The sequence below is a fragment of the Tetrao urogallus genome (assembly GCF_951394365.1).
Source record: "Tetrao urogallus genome assembly, chromosome: 1".
NCBI lineage: Eukaryota > Metazoa > Chordata > Aves > Galliformes > Phasianidae > Tetrao > Tetrao urogallus.
The window spans coordinates 115,524,496-115,546,065 of record NC_136813.1 but is presented as its reverse complement, the minus strand read 5'-3'; the positions used below and the strand labels follow the sequence as shown (position 1 = coordinate 115,546,065).

Below are 21,570 nucleotides of genomic sequence, written 5' to 3'. Positions count from 1 at the left end.
TGGCTTGTCTTTGCTGCTTACAGCCTGCGTTCGGGTTGGAGGTGGGGTCTGCTTCGAGGGTTTTTTTTTTTTAATTATTATTTTTTATTTCTTTTATTTCTTATTGAAATATATTCTCTTGTTCGTGTTTCGGAACTGCCATTATGTGGGTGCTGCTTTGCCAAAGCTGTTACGGATGGAAGGTCGTGAATAAGAGGTGCCTGTGCGGCAGGCTGAAGCTGTGTGTCGGGGCGGGTTTCATTCGCTAGCCAGGAGCCAGGTTCTGCAGAAGTGTAGCAGCCCGGTGTTACCTGCTCGTAGCTGGGCAGAGCTCGGGTCTTCATCCAGCAACCCGGGTTATTGCTGACCTTCCAAAAAAAAAAAAAAAAAAAAGGTCAGATGGCCTTTCCTGTTGTGTTTTGATGCTAGATTTCTTTTTTTCTTGTTAGAGGTGTTTGGGGTTTGGTGGAGTTTTCTTGATGGTTGGGCAGAGGTGGAGGGAGCAGACACTTGTATTCTTTTGTGTTTGTTTTTAAGCATGACCCTAGGCCTGTTCTGAAGGAATGGTCATGCACACCCTGCAGTAAATTTGCTTCTTTATAGGAATAAATAGTCCTTTCTAGGCTTGGGAATTTGCTTTCTGAGTTTTCAGAATAAGAGATCGCGAATCAGATGGACCAGGTTAATAGAGAAGGTGTTTTTTGTCATGCATTGCTTAAAAAAAAAAAAAAGTATTTGCCTTGTCCTTTGTAATACAGATCACCAAACTAGGAAGGAAGAGAAGCTGAGTTGGAGATAATTCTGTTAGTTGTAGTTGTGTTGTGGTCTTGTGAAAGGTCTGGCTGCACGGGAATTGCATTGTGTTAACAGCTGGTGACCTGGTTTGATTTCCTTCCCTTAAGCATCCGGAAGACTCCATTGAGAATTGGAGTGTGATAAGTTAACAGGAGAAAAGAAGTTGTTCCTTCCATTCCATGGATCCCTTGGGTGCTCCTTCCCAGTTTGTGGATATTGACAGTCTGCCAGGCTGGAGTAATGTCCGTGAGGCTACCCAGGTGGATTCTTACCAAAATCCTGTTGAAAAAGCTCAAGTCGATGTTAGGTCACCCTTTCCATACAGGAAAGACCTCAATGCAAAAATTGTCTTGTGGTAAGTTCCATATGGCTCTAGTGTCTGTCATCACTTCTCCATTTACTGCTTCCTACAATGCTATAGAAAAAAAGCTTTCAAGCCCTCCTTTCTTGAAACAAGCATTACAGATCTGAGAGGAAAATATTTTTTTTGTTCACTGGAAATCTGCAAATCTGATGTTCGCTATGCTATATGTTGTAAATTACATGTTCATAGGCATTCCTTGATGCAGCAGATCAAAATTATACTTCTTGCTGCCATACTGGGTTTTTAATAATGAAACCTAGCCAGGTGCTGATACTTTTTAAAATTTATTTAAAATATATACGCTTGTTGTCTACCTGTTTTTTTCCTTTCCTTTGCTGGCTTTATCAGTATTTTTTTATGTGGTTCTTTTATGTGGCTTGCTTGGTCCATTTTCTTGTTTTCCTTCCTCTCTCCATTCTCTATCTTCCAGTCTCCATGCGTTTTCTACCGAAATCTATTCACCTTCGTGTGCTAAGGTGAACCTACTCCATCAGTTTTTCTTTTCTCTGTATCAGATACTCAAACCTACTCTCTAGATGAGTAACTCTCTTAAGCAGTATAAACAGAGGAGGATTTTTCAGTGTGCAGATTCAGGGATCAGCCTCTTTCCTGGTTCATGCATGCAGGAAATAAGGCTGTTTGTGGATTTCCTGAACCAATCAAAGAAATAAGAAAAACTAAAAGCTAAACATCTGCTGTGACTTGGATTTGGGTAAAATAAGCTTGTGCACTTTGAACTGTCATTTGAATCTCTTTCTGTGCGTGGGGATTGTTTCCCTTCCTATGCTCTTTGATTCCAAAATCCGTAATGACTATTTCTGTGACAAAAGGCAGGTCAGAGTTCTGCTGTTCCATCTTCTTGCATGGATCTCTGCATTGTTTATCTTCTGCTTGTCTGACCCTTATTCAGCAGTGTCAACATGATCAAATAGTGAGTTCACAATTTTGGAACAAAAGCAATGAAGACTTTTCTAGTTGCAGTGTTACGTGAGATCTTCACTGAGGAAGACCAGCAGTGCCTGGTCTTGCACACCCATTATCCAGGTGCCCTGGATAATGTTCCTGCAGACCAACAAAAAAAGCAGATAGAAATATTTGTTAACACTTAGGAAATAATACGCCATGTGGTCTGTCATCTTATCTCTAAGATATGAGACAATATGTCCCACTTTTGGAACATGTTACATTCCATGCTGCTTTGCATGTTCTGCTGACTAAACCACCCTACACACACAACTACAACACTGTTTTATGCGTATATCCCTAAGTTTACTATTAAAGTTAAGAATTTTCAAGGAAATAAAGGATCATGTGCAATCAGTCTCTATCAGTGACAAAGGATGATTCTGCACGGTGAGCACATCAGGGTACACTACACTCTGTGGGATATTGCTAATGCTTTAACATATCACAAACAAACAAGGAAATGCTCATTTGAGAATATGCTGCTTAATCTGACATGTAACCTGCAATGAACTGTTTCCTCAGGAAAGGAGACGTAGCGTTACTGAACTGTACAGCCATAGTGAATACCAGTAACGAGTCTCTCACCGATAAGAATCCAGTATCTGAAAGTATTTTCATGCATGCTGGGCCTGACCTGAAGGATGAACTTCAGAAGCTCAAGGGTAAGTAGCACAAGATGGCTTTTCTTCTGAAATCTGCAGTCCTTGCATAGTTTGAGGAATCGCTATTTGGGCATGAACTAAAATCAGGATGCAGCTTTTTCCTTTTTTTCCCTGGTGTCTGTTATTAAGTGAAATAAAGAGAGGAAGATAGACTCAAGTATACTCCTCCACTTTTGTCATTCAAATTACAGATCACTGAAAACTTTTGACAGGCCTGCAAGTTGCTGAGCACGTACTTTGTGTTACAAGAATTCCCATTATTATTTGAAGCTACTTAGAATGGCTTGCTCATCTGAGCTTTTACTGTAGTAGGAACCTGTCTTACATAGCTTCAGGTTTTGTTCTTGCTCAGTGTGTATCTGCTTGGTGAGTGGAAGAAATAAATTTAAGTTTGCCATTGCAGGAATTGAGTGAGTTTCAAAACAGACAGTGTATCCTTTCTCTTCCTATCTTTCAGGAAGTAATTTATTCTCAATGCCTATAAATAAAAATGAGTGTTTGGGTCTTGTTTTTATTTTGTGTGAGGAATCAAGAGTTTATAGTTATCCAAGGTCATACCAGAGTCTAATACAGGTTGCAGTTAAAATTAAGGTTGCTCAGAATATGGTACTGAGCTGAATTTTGAGACCAGACTGATTCCTGAGTGATACTGATTACTCTATTGGATCCTGTTAGGATCCTGCTACATATATTCATTCTTCTGAAATAAACATGGGCTTCTTTCAGTTCATTATGAGGTGGGATGGGAGGGACAAGGTTTCAAAGAGGCCTTAAAATTCAAGGACTTTCAGCTCTATAGGAAGTTCTCTGTAAAAATTGGGCTTAATTCCTTAAATTCCTTTTGCCATCCTGAACCATATGTGGTTTAGATTAAAAGAGTGTCTGCACTCTTTAATGCATGCTACAGATTTATTTCTCTGTTTTTGATAGTTTTCCTTCAGTCTTGAGATGGGATCCTTTCAGAAATGAATTCTTTTCTGACAGTATACTGATTGGCATGTTGTGTGGGAGAAGAAAGAGAAGCTAGATTATGACTCTGACAGTTATGGACTCTTTAATATGAGTTTAACAGTAGCAGGAACAGAAGGGGCATTGGATAAGAAACTAGTTAATCATTCATCAACTCAACTTCCTTTTTGTGCTCTTTTTTTCTTTCTTTTTTTTTTTTCTTCCATAGATTGTTCTTGATGAGAAGTGAAAATGCATGGGTTTTAGTCTAAAGGTGTAGGATGAGTGTAGTGGTGATTTTCAGCTCAGTTATTCCTAATTCTCTCTCTTTCTCTCTCTCTCTTATATATACATATATATATATTTCATACAGTCCAAGGAAAATCATGATTTTTAAAGCATGTGATATGCTAACTTTTGAAGAATTGTGCTTTCTTTAAAACTTCTGTGTTCCTGGGAAAAGTGTAGTTTCAATTAACAAAGAAATACTATAGCCAAGGGCTCAGACTTGCATGTGAACTGCTATTGATATATGCTTTCCTATCCACACGTGCTTGTTGCAGTCTAATAAAGACCTTCTGTAATAGCAAATCCTAGTAATCTTCCAATTCCAGTGTGGCTTTTTTTCCACTGCATGCATTTTCTCCACTCTAACATTCCAAAGTACAAGAGGCTGCTTTAGTGTTTGAAATATCACCAGGTAAACAATAAGATTTCCCAAACCTTGATCTTGCGCAAGTCACTACTGGCTCACCTCTCTCCATATGTTAAAACAGGAATTATACTTGCTGCTTAATATAGTTTTATAAATTTTGTAGAGCTCTCTACATAGAAAGCATTGGGAAGCACTAAGTGTGATGTCAGTGTAGTTAGAAATAACTGATTCTGCATCTAGTTGTCTGAATGTATTAGTTTCCCTCCCGAGTTCAGAGCTGTACCTCAGGCTTGCTTCATTCTTTTCTGAAAGAGAAAATATTTAAAATGATTTTTATTACAGGTCTTGGGTTGCTCCTTTGAGTTTGTGTGACTTCAATGGACCAAAGAGAAGGAATAGAATCACAAAATATTTTGGGTTGGAAGGGACCTTAAAGATGATCTGATTCCATCCCCCTACCATGGACGGGGACACCTCTCTCTAGACCAGGCCACCCAGAGACCCATCTGGCCTTGAACACCTCTAGGGTTGGCTTCTCCAGGCAGCCTGTTCCAGTTCCTCATCACCCTTGTTGTGAAGAATTTTAGCATAACAACTAACTGAAGTCTTCCCTTTTTTAGTTTAAAGCCAATTAACCCTTTGTCCTATCACTTGATAGAGTCTCTCTCCAGTTTTCTTATAGGCCTTCTTAGGAACTGAAACGCTTCTGTAAGGTTTCCCTGGAACATTATTTTCTTCAGGATGAACAATTGGAGCTCCCTCAACCTGTCTTCATAGGAGAAAATAGCTTGATATTTGATACATTTACTCCTTTGATTTTATCTTCTAATTTTCCCACCTTGAATGTATCTAGTTGTGCTCTCCTGAGTTGAAGCATTTCAAAGGATGTGCAGTAGTTTGAAATATATGCTTGGTATGCTGTTGTATTCTTCCTTCTTAATCCAGAAGAAACAAAGTGGACATCTGTAAAAATAATGACATGATTTGTAAGATTAAAAAAAGTTTATGAAGAGTTAGCGTAAAGGAAATGTGTTGTTGCTGTTAAGAAGGCGTGCTGTAAGTCTTCAGTAAGATTCTCAATCTGAAACACATCTTGCCATAAAATATGCTTTTAAATGCTGTGATACAGCCTGAGCACCATAACAAATACAGTGGAGAGGGAGAAGAGGTAAGCATTCTTGTCCAGCATGAAGCTTCCTAATTGACTTGAGCCAAGCTATAGCAGTTCTGCTACAAGAAGGGTTGTCCTAGCCACTCGTTCTTATTTCATTCTTTTTCATGGGCAATGGCAATCTATAAGATCAGGTTAAAAACTAATCCAGTGCAAAGATTCATTTTCAGTCAGGCCTGAAAGCTTAAGTGGCTCAGTGCAGCTGTACAAGAAAAAGAAAGAAGGTGGGAAATGCTCCCCCTTGAGGGCAGGGAAGGAGGACTGAAAGGAGTACTTCATCTGTTCAGAACCACAGTAGACTTGATTTCATGTGAAGTGACTTAGTTGAAGAAGGGGGAAAGTTAGCAGACTATTCTTCCAGGTGCCTTTCTTAAAGGAAAGGCAGACTTCAAGCACCACAGCAGTTCCTGGATTTTTTTTTTTTTTTTTTTTTTTGACCCAAAATGTCTTGACAGAGTGAATAAAGAACAAGGGCCTGTGGATGTCTTTAAGGATTCTGATAAACTGATTTCCTAACAAAAGACTGCAGGAGTTACATAGGACTAACTTGCAGAGACCTGCCAAAGAGAAATGTAAACTAAAGTGAGGTAAAGGTGTGTGCTAGCATGTAGAAAATGCTACTAGAGTATGTAACTGGAGGGTGCGGGAAGTAGATTAAATGTGTTGTTTTAACTTGGTTGCCTTCAGGTTAGACATCTGGTCTGTCAAGAAAGGTATGATCTCCTTTGAGAATCATACTTTTGCCTTGTGGACACTAAGAAATTAGCGAAACAATGAATGTAACCTTGTTCTGGGAGCGTAGGTGAAATGTGAGCTCAATCTTTTTCTGTTTTCAGGAAGGTTTGCCAGCAGCTGTAAAGATTTATTCTGGATAAAAAGACTGCAAAGCTCCTTAAAGCAGTCTCCGAAATCCAAATAGTTAAATTCTGAAGGATACTTGTGTTGGTGTTCTCTACGTAGCATAGTAATCACTCAAGACAGCACTTCCAGCAATTTATGGTTTGTCTTTATATGTATGGTTTTGAAAATCAGGAGGAATCAGCAGAGCTCTTACCTATTCAGCATGACTAGGTAGTTTTAAGCAGCTGCTTTGGGAGAGAGAGAGAGCACTATCCTTAATATTCGATAGCAAAAAGTACTGATTTTTACATGTGAAGATGAAACTTGTCTGATTCTAGAGAAAGTCAAGAGCTTGAATACTTCTGACTTTCTTTTCATGACATTGGTGCGAATCCTTGTTTGTTTGTTTGTTTTTTCCCAGGATGCAGGACAGGAGAAGCTAAACTCACCAAAGGATTTAATTTGGCTGCACGCTTCATCATTCACACAGTTGGACCCAAATACAAAAGTCGTTATCGCACAGCAGCTGAGAGTTCTCTGTACAGCTGCTACCGGAATGTCCTGCAACTTGCAAAGTAAGCATATAGCAGCAGCCATCCATGGCACACCTTTTTCTCCTTATGCTTTGGTCTGCACAGAGATCTGAGCTGGTTCAGGTCTTGAAGCCGTGTAGTTAGAGCTGTGCAGTGTTCCTTCATTCTGAGGAGAAATAAATAATTGTGCTGGGCTCCGTGCTGCCAAAAAGGTTTAAAAGAATTTGGTCAGGCAGCAGCTTCTTGTGTCTTTGTGCAGCCACATGAACATACCCACAGGCACATCTGACTGCTTCAACAATGCATATGTTTGGCCTGTCTGCTTTCATACTGTAGCTGCAATTCTGTGTCAGGGTGCAAGGTTATTTCTAAATCAATATTTGCTGCAGGTGAGTTTGTAATTCTTCCTCTCTTTCATCTATGGTGTTTTCTACTTCCTCTTACCTAACAGTTCATCTTTACGGTTTCTGCTTTTCTGTGTTCTGTTCTTCTCCCATGATGGCTGTTGTAATGATAGCCATCATTTAAAAAAAAAAAAGAACAAAACTTGAACAAAAGCAGTGTCAGGAAATATACTTTATATCTATCTAGGGTTGGGAAGATCAGTTCACCCAAGTCTGACTTGTGTGTTACAGTGCAGTAGTAGGTGTTTTGTAATCCAGATTGCAGCTAAAGTTTCTAGTGTATATTGTTATTATTGGGTTTTATTTGCTTGTCTTTGCCTTAAAATTGATGAGCAAAGTCAGAACTGGATTTGAGCGTTCTATGAATAATGAAGAAGTATTGATGTTTCTGCTTACTAATTTGAGTGCCTTTTAGTCCTTCTATTATCTAGAGTAACTTCTGATGTTTATGGAATTGTTGTCTACCAGCTCTGAGCTAGTTCAAACTCCTCTGACTGTTGACTGCACCTTTGCTTTCCTTTTCATGAGGAATGTGGCACTTTCCTGTTCTTGCTTTTCTTAAAGTATATGTCACTCCATGCCAATGATTGTCAAATCATAGCTATGACCAAGTAAGCCATTTCAGTCAGAGTCTGGACTACTGACCCCCCCAAAAAATACATACAAGGTCAGGTTGGGGAATAGGGTATTTGCAGTGAAGAGCACTGGCTTTGTTGTTTTTTGTTTTTGTTTTTTTCCCCTTTCTTACCCTTACTGTCAATCCTATGCAGGAAGGAAAGTTTTGGAAAAGATTACAGGGAAGCTGATGGAAGAACTTTCTCATTCAGGATGTGAGAAAATGCAGAAACAGTGTAGCTGAGGTAGAAGAAGAAACTGAGAACAAACATGAAGGAAAATGGTGTGGAATCATTAATGGTTCTCTCAGTTTCTGCTTAATGATGGTAGGCATGTATCTTTCCAGGTAAAAAATTCTTCTGAGCAAACCTAAAGGACATTACTACTACACAGAGGCAGGGGATAAATACTGGTGTTATCTACTAGATTGGTGAAGCTTTGTTTCCATCTGACCGTAGATGATGCTTCTATTTATTTATTTCTCTTTCTGGATTTCAGGGAACAGGCAATGTGCTCTGTAGGATTTTGTGTCATTAATTCATTGAAAAGATGCTACCCCTTGGAGGATGCCACCCACATAGCACTGCGTAAGTCTGTTGGGAAGTGACGTAAATTCACTGGTAGTATTCAATAGATTGCTCATTTCTGCAGCCTGGTGTTGATACAGGAAAGGTTCTTTTTTAGGGGACTGTGATGTGTTAGAGGAGGATATAAAGAGGCAAGCTTTAGATGGGTGAACAGAAATGGAGGATGAAAACAAATGAGCTTTCTCTGAGAGGTTGTCAGTAAGCATCTGTGAGAATTCTTGTTGGAACTTCTACTGTTCGATGTGTTCATTACTGAGCTGGAAAAGATGCTGAAGAGTAAGATGAGCTTGCTTGTAATTTTAAAAAAAAAATAAAAAATTGTCCACTGTCTATCCTTGTATGGTTCTGCCTTCACACGATGGGCTAATGCTGGAGAGCTAAACCTTGAGACTGTAGTGATTTCTGCAAACATCAGCTTAACAGAGTTCAAAGGAACAAGCTAAGCAAGGCAGAACAAAACAAAGGACATTATGCTAGAAATGTGTGGTTTATCCACTTCTGAAGTTGTGTGTTGGAGGAAAAACTAGAAGTTCAGAAGAGGCCAACAAGAGTAGGCAAAGGCAAGGAATAGCAAAGGCTAGTCATCTTCAGTCTGCAATACATTGAAACTGATGAGTGTATCTGTAAGCTCACAAGTGGAATGAAAACAGTGCATAGGAATCAGCTGTTCGCTGTCTCTCAAACTGAGAACTAGGAACTCTAAAAGGATGCTAATATGAACCATATTGAGAAAAAAACAAGGAGAAATGTTTTTGGTTTTGTTTTTGTTTCATAATTGCATCATTTGTTGCATGGAACTTATTAGAATAAATTTTTGTGGATTAAAAAAAATTCAAGTTTGGGTTCAAGTATATCAATATGAAATTAAAAAATGGAGGTTACTAGAAACAAACAAACAAAAAGTCCTTGGCTGAAATGACTTTGTGTGTTTTTGCATTCTTTGAGAAGAATATTACGTATTTGCTTAGTTCTTACTTTTCTGCCTTTTTGATTTCTATCGGCCTGCTCCTTCTGTCTGCATTCCATTTATAACTTTTGTATGCTGCTTTAGCATAGCTGACCCTTGAGTTTTTGTGTGTCTGATTTTGCTTTGTACCAACTTCTATATGGCTTGCTGTCAAGCTGCTTCTATGGTAACTGAGGGAACCATGACTTGTTCTAGGGACGTCTGGTTTTGGCAACTTGCTTAGAACTCAAAAGTTCTTCTCCAAAGGAAGGATTTGGCTTGGTTTTTGCAGGGTGCTTGGTTCGTGTTCAACAAATTGAAGTGTACCTAGTAAGCTAAAATCACAGATTCTTAAATTTTCATATCCATCTCTAAAGTGAGAAGCAGGAGAGAATGAGGATGGAATTTGCGATATGCCCCATTTCTTGTTAAACCACCACTTAATCCATGTTTGTGTGCTGCCTGTGATGCTACTTTGTGTAAGGGGGGAGATGTCGCTCTCTATTCTGCACTCCACTGATTTCCCTTGCTTGTGGTCATATGTGTAAATGTGTTCTTCTAACTACATTCGTTCTTCCTTGCAGGCACAGTTAGAAGGTTCCTGGAGGTTCATGGGGAGACTCTGGAGAAGGTTGTGTTTGCAGTCTCTGAGCTTGAAGAGGTATTTTCTTGAAGTTCATTCTATCAAAATTCATAGGCATGTGTGATCTTCTCTGCAGCAGAATCAACTCCCACACGGTTTTGGACTGGGACTCCCACTACAAATCATCCTGTCTCACTTAGACTCTGGTTGAACAGCATCCTTCTGTTTCCTGCCAGCATAGCATCTTATCCAGCACTGCTTGTATTTCTAGAAGTCACCATGTTCAGTGGGGAAAGTGTTCGAAAGGCAAATGGGATCCTGGGCTCCATCAGGAGAGGGGTGGTCAGCAGGGACAGGGAAGTGATTGTCCCTCTCTACTCGGCTCTTGTGAGGCCCCATCTGGAGTACTGTGTCCAGGTGTGGAGCCCTCAGTACAAGAAAGACATGGAGATTTTGGAAAGGGTCCAGAGGAGGGCGACTAAGATGATCAGGGGGCTAGAGCACCTCCCCTATGAGGACAGGCTGAGGGAGTTGGGCTTGTTCAGCCTGGAGAAGAGAAGGCTGCGGGGCGACCTCATTGCAGCCTATCAATACCTGAAGGGAACCTACACCCAGGAGGGGAGTAAACTCTTCATAAGGGCTGACAATAGCAGGACTAGGGGAAATGGATCCAAGTTGAAGGAGGGAAGATTTAGGTTGGATGTTAGGGGGAAGTTCTTTACGAGGAGAGTGGTTAGGCCCTGGAACGGGCTGCCCAGGGAGGTTGTGGATGCCCCGTCCTTGGACGTGTTCAAGGCCAGGTTGGACGGGGTCCTGGGCAACCTGATCTAAATGTGTATGTTTGGTGGCCCTGCTAGGCAGGGGGGTTGGAACTACATGATCCTTGAGGTCCCTTCCAACCCGGGTGATTCTGTGATTCTGTGATTTCCATTTCTGGCTTGCCTGTTCCTGAGCTATGAACAGGAGTCAGTATTAGAGTTTACAATACATGTGTTGAATGTGTTCCAGCAGCTAGAACACAGATTTCTTGTGCAAGGCTTGCTCCTTATACAGTGTTTTTGTCTTGTGCTTTTAAAAGATTGCCCTGGTTTCCAGTATAACTCACCCACAAATCACATACAAACACCTTAAACATTGCTTGCTGGCTTGTTGAAGTAACAACCTTGATATTTCTTGACTTGTTTTCAGATAGGTGATAACACTTTGAATATTGATTTCTCAATATATATCAGACTTACTAGTGGTTGTTCCTGTGGAGAACACCAGCACCATTCATATTCTGTTTCCTCTGGATTAAGAAAATAAATCACTTAATGGGGATTTGTAGCGACCAACTTTAATCTAAGCATTCTTTGACTCTGTCATCCATGTAAATTCATTACAAAACTGAATTACCTACTTCCTACCTGAGTTCATGACTTCAAAGCAGGATCTTCTCAGTGTGGCAAAAAAAAAAAAAAAAAAAAAAAAATTAAGAAATGCTATCTGCTTTTATTGCCAAGTAACAGCCCAAATTAAGCTATCCAGGGAAGCAGTGGTTTGCCTCCAGACCTCAGAGAAGCTCCCTGCTATAAGGGCAGGTGCTATATGTCTGAAGAGTAAGGATGCGTGGTGGACCTTCACGCATTTTTCTTATTTGTAGGCCACTTACCAGAAGTTGATGCCTCTGTATTTTCCAAGATCTTTGGAAGAAGAGATACAATCCTTGCCTTACCTCCCTGCAGATATTGGTAATGCAGAAGGGGAGCCTGTAGTACCAGAACGGCAGATCAGGATTACTGAAAAGCCAGGTGTTCCAGATGGTGAGTTTTTAACTGAATTTTGGAATAAGGTCTCTGTGTGAAAGTCAGGGAAAAAGAGGAAAAAGTGCATAGCAAGCAAAGAGATGTCTTCCCATGCCACCTCATCCAAGACAAGCTGTAACAAAGAGAATTGTCAAGCTGCCTTGTAAGCTTTGCATGTTCCACAGCAGCAACTTCTGCTTTCTGCTTCTCTGTGGAGGGTGACTGGAGGATGTGGTAAATCTGTTTTTTTATTTTTTTTGGAGGGAGAGATAGGGTGTTCATTCCTTCTGCAATTTTTCTCCCGAGTTGGTTAGGACTGTTTTTTCCCCTTCAGAATTGTACCAGTCCTTGACTGATACAAGCATTGTTGTTAATGGATTTTCACACACCATGTCTTGAAATGTTGTCTGCATCTTGATCTGATTTTTGTTGTCACTGGTACTTAATGAAAATTAGCAGAAACTCTAAAAGGTAGAGGAACTAAATAATTCCAGGTGTTTGAGAAGTGATTGTCAAACGCTTAGTGAATGAATTCAAGTTGTAAAGAGGTTGCCTGAGTTTCAGGATTGGATGTTGAGAGATGAAAATTAAAACAGTGGGAATGGACTTAGATGTCTTCCCCATTAAGTAGTCCTGTGAAAAGTTTGCACTTCAAGTGAGGCCTTAAGCTATGAAAAGCAGAGAATTCAGAGTAAGTTTAAAAGGTTTTATGCTTTTTCATGGCTGGTAGCAATAAAGCTGAGTATGCAAAAAGGATACCAGTAACTTAATTTTCCTGTTTGTGGTACGAGTTATAATGTAGCTACTGCTGTTCAGACTGCAGTTTCTTGTTTGTTTTCTTTTCCTCTCTCTACCTAAACCTCTGGCTAGTGATGTTTGCTCCTTTGACTGATTGCTGTGAGACATTCAACCACTGGCTAACAACTTATGAAACGTTTGGTTTAACACATATGGGGGCAAATGCGTGGTGGAATCTTGTGGCCTTTTTCCCATTGTTAGTATAGCATGTTGTACTAGAGCTATGAAACTCAGTTATTATATGAACTGCCCAGAGAGGCAGTACCAGAAGCCTCAACAGTTTTCCTTGAGGATGTCAAGTTCAGTGAAGCATTCTCATATTGTTAGCAGCGAGTGAGCCTGTGCTGTTGTACTTCATCTCACAGCCAGGTAGCAGATAATCAAACTCAGGTTATCAACTTGTCTACAGCCTCTGTTACAGCAGTGTCAGTGCAAAAGAAGAGCTGAGCCTTTCCTGCAGTAGAGCTTCTAAACTGAATAAAACTGCAGCACATGTCATTCTGCATGCTTACTTTTCCTTTTTCGACAGCTGAGACAATCATAAACCCTAAGTCACTCTTTCTAGACCTTATTTTTTGAGTCCTTCTGAGAGAGTTATCTGTCATTCCCTTTGTTACAAGGGGATAATTACAACCCGCAAAGTTATTTTACAGACAAACCAACATCTTAAGGTTAAGTCTGCAGTTCTCAAGTATGTGTTATAATCATGGTACATTGTGTTCTTTGTGTATCATGATGAATGGGTTGGCTCACTGAGGTACAGCAATTCAGAAGCAGCACTGCTGTTTCATACGCTGCTTGAACATTTTATGCTACCTTTGTTTCTACTGCAGATGCTTCAGATGAAGAGGGGCTGGAGGCAGATTTGTCTTTCATTGGTTCCCATGCTTTTGCCCGCATGGAGGGAGATGTTGATAAACAGAGACGCCTCATCCTTCAGGGACAGCTGTCAGAGGCAGCACTTCAAAAACAGCACCAGAGGAAGTGAGAATTTCCTTGTCTGTGTGAATGTTTTGGGTTAGCTAGTTGTTCAGAGGACCAACCTTCGTGTTCGTTTCATTACCTGTTAAGTCTGGTTTCACCCACGGTCTCAGTAGCAGCTTCTTTGTTCTGAATGGAATGGGTAGCAAAAGGAAAGCCATTGAATCCACTGCCATGCCCAGTGCACTGGAACAGCTGGCTTGGCCTTTTGCCACATGATGTCACTGCTTTGTCACCACTCTATGTGGTGGGGTCACTGGCTTTAGTATTGTCTGTTTGCTTCAGAGGCTCTGGGCAGCTAGCAGAAGTTTACCTCTTTGTCTCAAAGTAGAAAGATGAAAAAGCTGCAGTATCCATTTATTTCTCTTCTTGTTTTTTTTGTTTTCTTTCTCTTCTGCCATTAAACTTAATGTACCTGACCACTTTCAAAGAAGCCAATCCAATATTAGAGGCTGTTGAGGAATTATGTTTGCCATTCCTTGTCAAATTGTTCACCACTCAAAAGCTAAAGTAATACCCATATATGACTCTGGTTGCTGGGTACAACTTCTAGACTCCTATTCAGGAATTGTATTGTGTACCAGCAGTTGCGTATTCAGTGCCCCAATAAAACTCTAGATGAGTCTGTGAGCACTTTTTTTTTTTTTTCCCTCCCTCCCTGACACTACTTTTGCAATTTGAAAGAAGCTCCATTGGTCAGAAATCCATGTTGAGAGAGTTTGTTTTGTCCTTCTCTCCATATATTACTTCAGGCTTTTAATGCCAAAGGGGGAGGAGTAAATTTGACCAGATGTCTTTTTTTTTTTTTTTCTAGTTACAATCGTTGGCTGTGTCAAGCAAGAGCTGAAGACCTCTCTGACATTGCTTCCCTTAAAGCCTTGTACCAGACAGGTAAATTCAGGGTACTGATAACTGATGTATATTGCCATAGGATACAAATACAGAATAAAAATGTAACATTTTCTGTATGAGTACAACATATAGTATCATCGAGCTAGGTCAGTGCCTCTGTAGTAAAGCAGGCGTTCTCTCTTAATTGACTTTAGAACTCTGTGTGGTAAACTCCCAAAAAGCTTCTCTTTAACAGGCTGAGGATACTTGCATATTCTAAATTTATCTGCAGAATGTAACCAGTAACATTCTGAAAGGAAGAATGAGCTCAGTGGGAATGGGAATGTGAAGAACAAACAAACAAAAAAAAGTAATGTTCCGTGTCTAGTTCAGCAACAATTGTAGAGAGTTGCAGTTATGCTTTTTTGCTAGCAGTTTTTATGTAATAAGTACCATTAGATTAAGCCAATTAGAAGATGCTCTGTGTGAGGTAATTCGTTGCCTGATCTGAATAACCCATTTTCTTGCAAATAAATGAATGTTGCTTTCAAGTGATTAATGCAGAGAATGAACAGTAACCAAAGCAGCTTTTGATGCAGTTTCTCTGAAGAAAGAGTCTTGTTCCTTTTCCCTCAGTTTGAATTTGAGTCACTCTTCCCTGCATCCTCCTTACAGCACTAGTGGTGTAGTAGCCTGAGAAGTATATCTTATAACCTTGAGTTTGGTAGATATGGAAATTAGGGAGAGAATGAACATCCTGATGAGTTTGGTGGAAAGTATTAGCTGCTAGATCCTTGCAGTACGGGAAGCAGAAGTACGTTCTCGTTCTTTTTCTTTAGATGGTGTCACATTTGAAGGTGAAACTTGCTGGTCCTAGTGGCTTAGTACTGCCTTTGCATCATGACAGAAAGAAGCAAGTAGTCAAGCTTTTAAAATCATAGTTGTGTCTACGTAGCCAGTGGCTCTGCAGAGAAAATCTACTCAGAACTTTTGCCTCCTGAAACTCCAGATGCTTACCATCATCTTTATACAAATACCAAGGCTGTGTGATACCTTTCACTTTGTTTAATTTTTAATTATTTTGTCTTAGACAAGGCGTGTTTTGGGTTGGTATTTCTTGATTTAGGTAAATGTCATGTGCACAACTGATGTAAAATTATATTCTTTGATACTTAAGTTTCTGGGGTATGATGCAACTGCCTTTTCTAGACCAGCATAGATTGGCATAGTGAGAAATAACTCTAGGATACTTCTTCTGATTTCTGAGATAGAAACTGGAGGCATTGTGAAAATTCTGAGTTGTGTTTCCCTGGTTTAAAAAAGGAACAGCTTAGGAATCTGACATGGCTGGGAGATCTTTCATCATGTTATTTTTTTCTTGTAGGTGTGGATAACTGCGGTCGCACAGTGATGGTAGTTGTTGGAAGAAATATCCCTGTAACATTGATAGACATGGAAAAAGTAAGACTTGTAAAACTAAAGTAGATTGAATGTGACTTTTGAGAGTTAGATTATAAGAGTAACTTGGAGTTAATACTAGAAGTATTATCTGTAGATGGCTTAAATGAATCTGAGAGCATCATCCAGAGGCTTCTTGAATTCTGGCAAGCTCAGTGCCATGAACCACCTTACTTCCCTGGGGAGCCTGTTCCTATGTTTGACTGCTCTCCTGGCAAAGAGCCTTTTCCTGATATGTTCATATCATTCCCTAGGGTTCTATTGCTGGTCACCAGAAAGAGTGTAGATCGGTGCTTACCCCTAAAAAGTAACTAAAAAATATTTACCTAAACAGATCAAAACTTAGTCCCTATATAATTTTGTGTATTTTGGGATGGCTTTTCTGGAGAAGGAACTGGACTTTGTGCAGAGAGACATGCCTTACATGAACTCATTTTTCTTCTCAAAGAGACTCACCTTGCTTCTGTAACTGGAAAACACAAAGTTAAATATAACAAGTGAAAATAGTTTTTCATGAAAACAGCAGGAATTTATCTCCATCTGTGAAGTCAGGTAGACCAAAAAAGACGTTCAAATGACTGCGGTCAAGTTAAAAATTTGGAATATTCACCTTGCTTTTGTAGCTCAAACGGAATGCCATGCAGTTTCATAATTTCTGATCTGTAAATGAATTAGAAGAAGCATATCAAAATACAGTGCAACTGTGAAGGAATTATTTTCAAAGAAATAAATTCCATCTTTTTTTTTTCATCTCAGGCTCTTCTGTATTTCATCCACGTCATGGATCATATTGCAGTTAAGGAATATGTCCTAGTGTATTTCCATACACTTACAAATGATTACAATCAACTAGATTCTAATTTCTTGAAGAAACTCTATGATATTGTTGATGCCAAGTAAGTGTCAATATGAGAATAACCCCTCTGTTCTGTGAAAATGTTTGCCATTCCTTTTATCTGTTTTCCCATTTAGTTGTTGAGCTGGGGCAAAGATCTAAGTAACAAAAGCAAGAAGAAGGAATACTTAAACTTTTCAGCTCAGAACGATATTTGAAATCAAGAAGCTCTGTTCTCTGCCATCTCCTGTCTGTAGCTGTTACAGAAATAAATATATGGAGTTTATTGTCTCTCCAGAAGTGGAGCTTTTGGAGCCTGACATCGTTAGAAGTATGTTTCTAGTTGTGAGGGAAGAGGCTTGGGTAACATTGGCAGTCATAAGTTGTCCATAACTTTCACTGTCCACATAAAAGATTACAGGCTATGATAATAAACACTAATAATTCTATTTTTTTCTCTTTGCATTTAGTCCTAGTATGTGCCCTTGCTTATACAGAATCTAGCTTTTTAAAATGGCAGCACAGGCACTTAAGCAAAATGATCTGTGTTTTGACAGTTGCTGTCTCGGTGAACATAATTAGATATCACTTTTAAAGAGCTGTTTTTCTTTTTTTAAACCAGGTACAAGAGGAATTTGAAGGCATTATATTTTGTCCACCCAACATTTCGTTCAAAGGTGAGGTATATAGTAAAAAGAAAAGAAAAAAAAAAAAAAAAAAAAAAAAAAAAAATTTGGATACTGGCAGAGTAGCATGTAAAACTGTAGTGTAAGGAACATAAGTTATATAGAGGCTTTCAAAATTAGACAGTATCTTCTGGCTCCATTAAGAGAATTTGAAATCCATTTCTGCCTTTGATCTAGCTGTAGTCTTCCAGCCTACAGTGCAGTGCAGTTGTCTTGTTCCTGTTTTGCTGTGTATATCCTTAACAGAGAAATGTGTCAAGCAGCAATGAGATTACTTAGGACTATAGAGTGTGGAGTAGCAAAGGGAAGTGGGAATAATACTTTTGTCATATGGAGTGCTGAAAAATCCTGTCTGTCCTTTAGGAGATGAAAAACTGGTCAAACTGTAAGTTGCTATCCTTTGCTATGACCTGTGTGGGGCAACAAAAGATGGCGCTCTTTCTTCTGTATTTTGCTTCTGTGTGACTACTTCAGATGATCTCAGTGTCAGGCAGCAGCCCTTCCTAAAAATTTTTGTCCTATTAAAGGATTAGAAATATGATCCTCCATGTTCACATCAAGTGTATTTGTTCAACTTTTTTTTTTTTTTTTTTTTTTTTTTTATTTCTGACATTGATTAAAATGTGATAAAACTATATGTTTCTACATGTTCAGCAGGGAGTTCTCAACTGCTGAATTTCTGAAGATATTTTTTCTGCATGTACAGCTGGGTCACTGTGAGACTTGGAGCTTCTTGTCTTTACACAGATGAGATTGCAGCCTCCCAGCAGTGTATTTTCCATTTTCTGTCAGGATTATTGTTTGTTTTCCCCCTATCACTCAGACTTCAGATATGTACAGAATTAGAGCTTCCAGCTCTGATGCTTCAGAAAATGAATGAGCAGGCAAACAGCATTACTAAAGTTCACAGAACTGAGTGGAAAAACTGAAGCTGGGAAATGCTAGTGTTCCAGGTTCTCAGCAGTACTTTACCCCCCTCCTCTCTTCCTATGCAACTCTATTTGATTGGGAAATGTTTTGTGTTGGAGGATGGGAAGTCATGTTTACCAGTGCATTGCCTTTTTTTTTTTTTTTTTTTTTTTTGGTCCCTTTGTGAAAAGCAGTGGAACTCGGCAGATCTACAGGAGAAGCAGATAGTTGGCAGAAAGCAGGGAGGATGAGAAAGACAGAACTCTGACTTGCTGGAAATGTAATTGGTTTGTACCCAATTCTAGCAGCACAGCTGGAGATAAAAGGATATGTCAGTGTCATCCTGACAAGCCATTTTCTTCAACTGAAAGGCAAGAAGGATTGCTGCTGGCTGTTGCAGAGACAGCCTGCTTATGAAATATGATATAGGATATGCAGCAGAAAGTCCTGGTGGAGATGGTGACTGCTATTGAATCCTGGAACAATGAGTGGCTGCTGTCTTTTACAGTTGCAGTGTTTATTTCTGTGCTAAAAGAGATAAGAGAGACTTGGAAATTCACATATCCCTAGAAAACAAGCATTGTTATGAATGTACTTACATACTTCATGATGCCAAGAAACATTGTTTGGTTTCTAGATATGAAACTTTTAAATTACATATATTCCAAGGCTGACTGCTTGTCTATAACACATGGTTTTAAGTATGCAGGGTTTAGCAATTTCTCAAAAACATGAAGAAGTAGAAGCAGGATATTCCCTACACAGTCAATTTTTGTAGGTTAATTCTGCCTTTTGCTTATGCTTTGATGTGAGCATTTTTATGGTCTGTGAGGAACTCAATTCTCTTGAGTGGTTTTGGAAAGTAACAATTTTTACTGTGAAATCACACAACTGGCCGCAGTAACAAATGTTACTTCATCTAACTAGAAGGGTTCCTAACTTTCATCATGAGAAGCTTTCCTTCATTCATGAAGGGCAAATGGACTGGGTCAATTCCCAGTTTGTTTGTTTGTTTGTTTGTTTGTTTTTGGGGGGGGGGTATTTTGTTATGTTTCGTTTTTAGGTTATCACAATTGTTGCTGAGTGACAACTTGTGTTAAGATACCCTTGAAATACTATACACTTTACTCTTGTACATAAAAGTTATTGCTCTAGCTGTCTACATGTGAATAAAGGGCTCTTTGGGGCATCTTTTTTGTGAGTTCTCTCACCTCTCCATTCATCGCAACAAAGCTTTCTAGAATCTGGTGTGTTATGAGTGAAGCATTAGTAGGTGGATGTTGAATAACCGTACCCAGAGAAATTGTTTACATAAGTTTAGTAACTTGATTGTGATTTTGGAATGTTTTAAAATTGAAACACAAATTAATATTCATAATCCTCATCTCCATTTTCATTATGAGCCATTTTTCTTGTTTTTCTGTAATGATTGTAAAAGCCATTTCTGGCTGTCAGAAATGTGTACAAAAGTTGTTGTAGACTACTTGCAGCTTTTTCCACACGAGATCCTTTTTCTTGTAATGAAACTTTCCTATTGTAATAAGTTTCTCTTAAGGTTATGACCCAACTGAGAGACAGCATATTTTATTTGTTCTATGCTGTTTTCTGGAAGGAAAAAAAAAGAGTTGATACTTTTAACCCTGTGGTTTTCTACAGTAGAAAATAGGGAACTTAAATTGGCAGCTAGGGAGGAGCTGGTATGGAGTTGGACACACTAGCTTTAAAGCTCTAAAGCTTGCTGGGAAACAACGGTGTGTACTGTTTGACCTTGTCGTGTTATTGCAATTATATCAGTGCCTCAGTTTTAACTCAAGCCTATTTTAAAAATATTATGTTGAATGGTAAGGCTTTGAAACAGCACCATCTTAATTAGTTTTTGTTTGGGGTTTATCTTCAGGTCTCAACATGGTTTTTCACTACCTTTACTGTCTCAGGGCTAAAGGACAAGATCCACTATGTGGAAAGCCTTCAGCAGTTATTCACAGCCATACCTCCAGAACAGATTGATCTCCCTCCTTTTGTTCTTGAGTATGATGCCAGGGTGAGTGACTTCATGTGGCAAATATCTGTCTGTGCTCCCAAGTGTACTTATTGTGTGTCTCTTGTTCTGGTCAGCAAAAGCTTTTAAAGGCTTGATTTCCACGTCTTAAGAATGAGGAAAGCAAAGAGAATGTCTAGTTGTTCAGTATTTTGTATGTACTCCAAGGAGTGGGCTTGACCAAGAAGCAGACTTCGTTCCCAGTGGTTTCAGCCTCCTGTATGCATGAGAGAGACTCTGTTTCTTCAGCCAAGAACTGTAGCTTAACATGCTAAGAGCCCGTCTACAATATATAACTTGTCATGCATACGCTATATAATTTACACCTATGTTTAAAAAAAAAAAACAAAAAAAACCTGTCTTTTTTTCTTTCCTATGCCATGTATGGAGTACATGGCAGGGGTGAGTGGGGAAGCAGCAAAGAAAAGTGGAAATCAAGTAGGGAACCTTGCCACAGCATTGGTTCTTCCTCCTTTCTTCCCCATCCCAGGTCTCTATCCAAATGGTGGAATGAATGTGATTTCCACTGCCCAAGTCAATTCAAACAGGTTGTGTTCTAACTACAAAGCAACAGCCAGAGCTGCATAGGCAACTCTGTCTTGAACTGAATAACTTGCTCTCCTGGCATTTTTGGCTTCCTTGCATCATAGTTGTGGCTGAATTTTTGACTTCTTGTTGTTGTTGCTTGTTTAAAACAGAGGCAAAACTAAGGCCTGTTTTTTTGTGATCATTAACACAGTCCTGTCCTGGGTGAATTGTGGTCACTGTATTACAGAAGAAGCAGTCAGGAGTACCTCTTTGTTTTTGTCTCTGTATTAGCATCCATTACATTGAGGTGTATTGGAGAAGGTTTTTGTTCAAACTATTTATTCTATTCTTATTTCAGGAAAATGGGCCTTACTATTCTTCGTATCCTCCATCCCCTGACTTGTGATCTGCAGTCCTGCAATGCTGTTGGTTTCCCATGGATCCAATGACCTGATGTCTGCCAAAACCTGTGCATTTGCCCACAGAATTCAGAGAGAGGGTTTTCCTTCCCCAGCTCTGGTATTTTTTTACTGATGAGATATTTTCAAGCACTCAAGCAATCAGAACACTTTATGCCACTGTGAACTGTACAACTATTTCAAATATATTTATCCAATGGAAAAGTCGATTTTTTTGGGATCAGTATTTTATTTTCTTCTTTTTTGAAGCTGTTA

The 21,570-nt window shown here is 39.3% G+C and overlaps 1 protein-coding gene across 1 annotated transcript; it reads left to right on the top strand.

Moving 5' to 3' along the window:
• Positions 1-953: 953 nt before the first annotated feature.
• GDAP2 (ganglioside induced differentiation associated protein 2) lies at positions 954-21,302 on the top strand (the record flags this gene model as incomplete). The annotated part of the gene is made up of 13 exons (XM_079537708.1): positions 954-1,129; positions 2,627-2,766; positions 6,802-6,955; positions 8,431-8,519; positions 10,050-10,126; positions 11,691-11,850; positions 13,464-13,614; positions 14,426-14,502; positions 15,827-15,903; positions 16,657-16,796; positions 17,358-17,412; positions 20,228-20,371; positions 21,255-21,302. The coding sequence occupies 13 exons, from the start codon at positions 954-956 to the stop codon at positions 21,300-21,302; spliced, it is 1,488 nt and encodes a 495-aa protein (XP_079393834.1).
• Between the last annotated feature and the right edge of the window lie 268 nt (positions 21,303-21,570).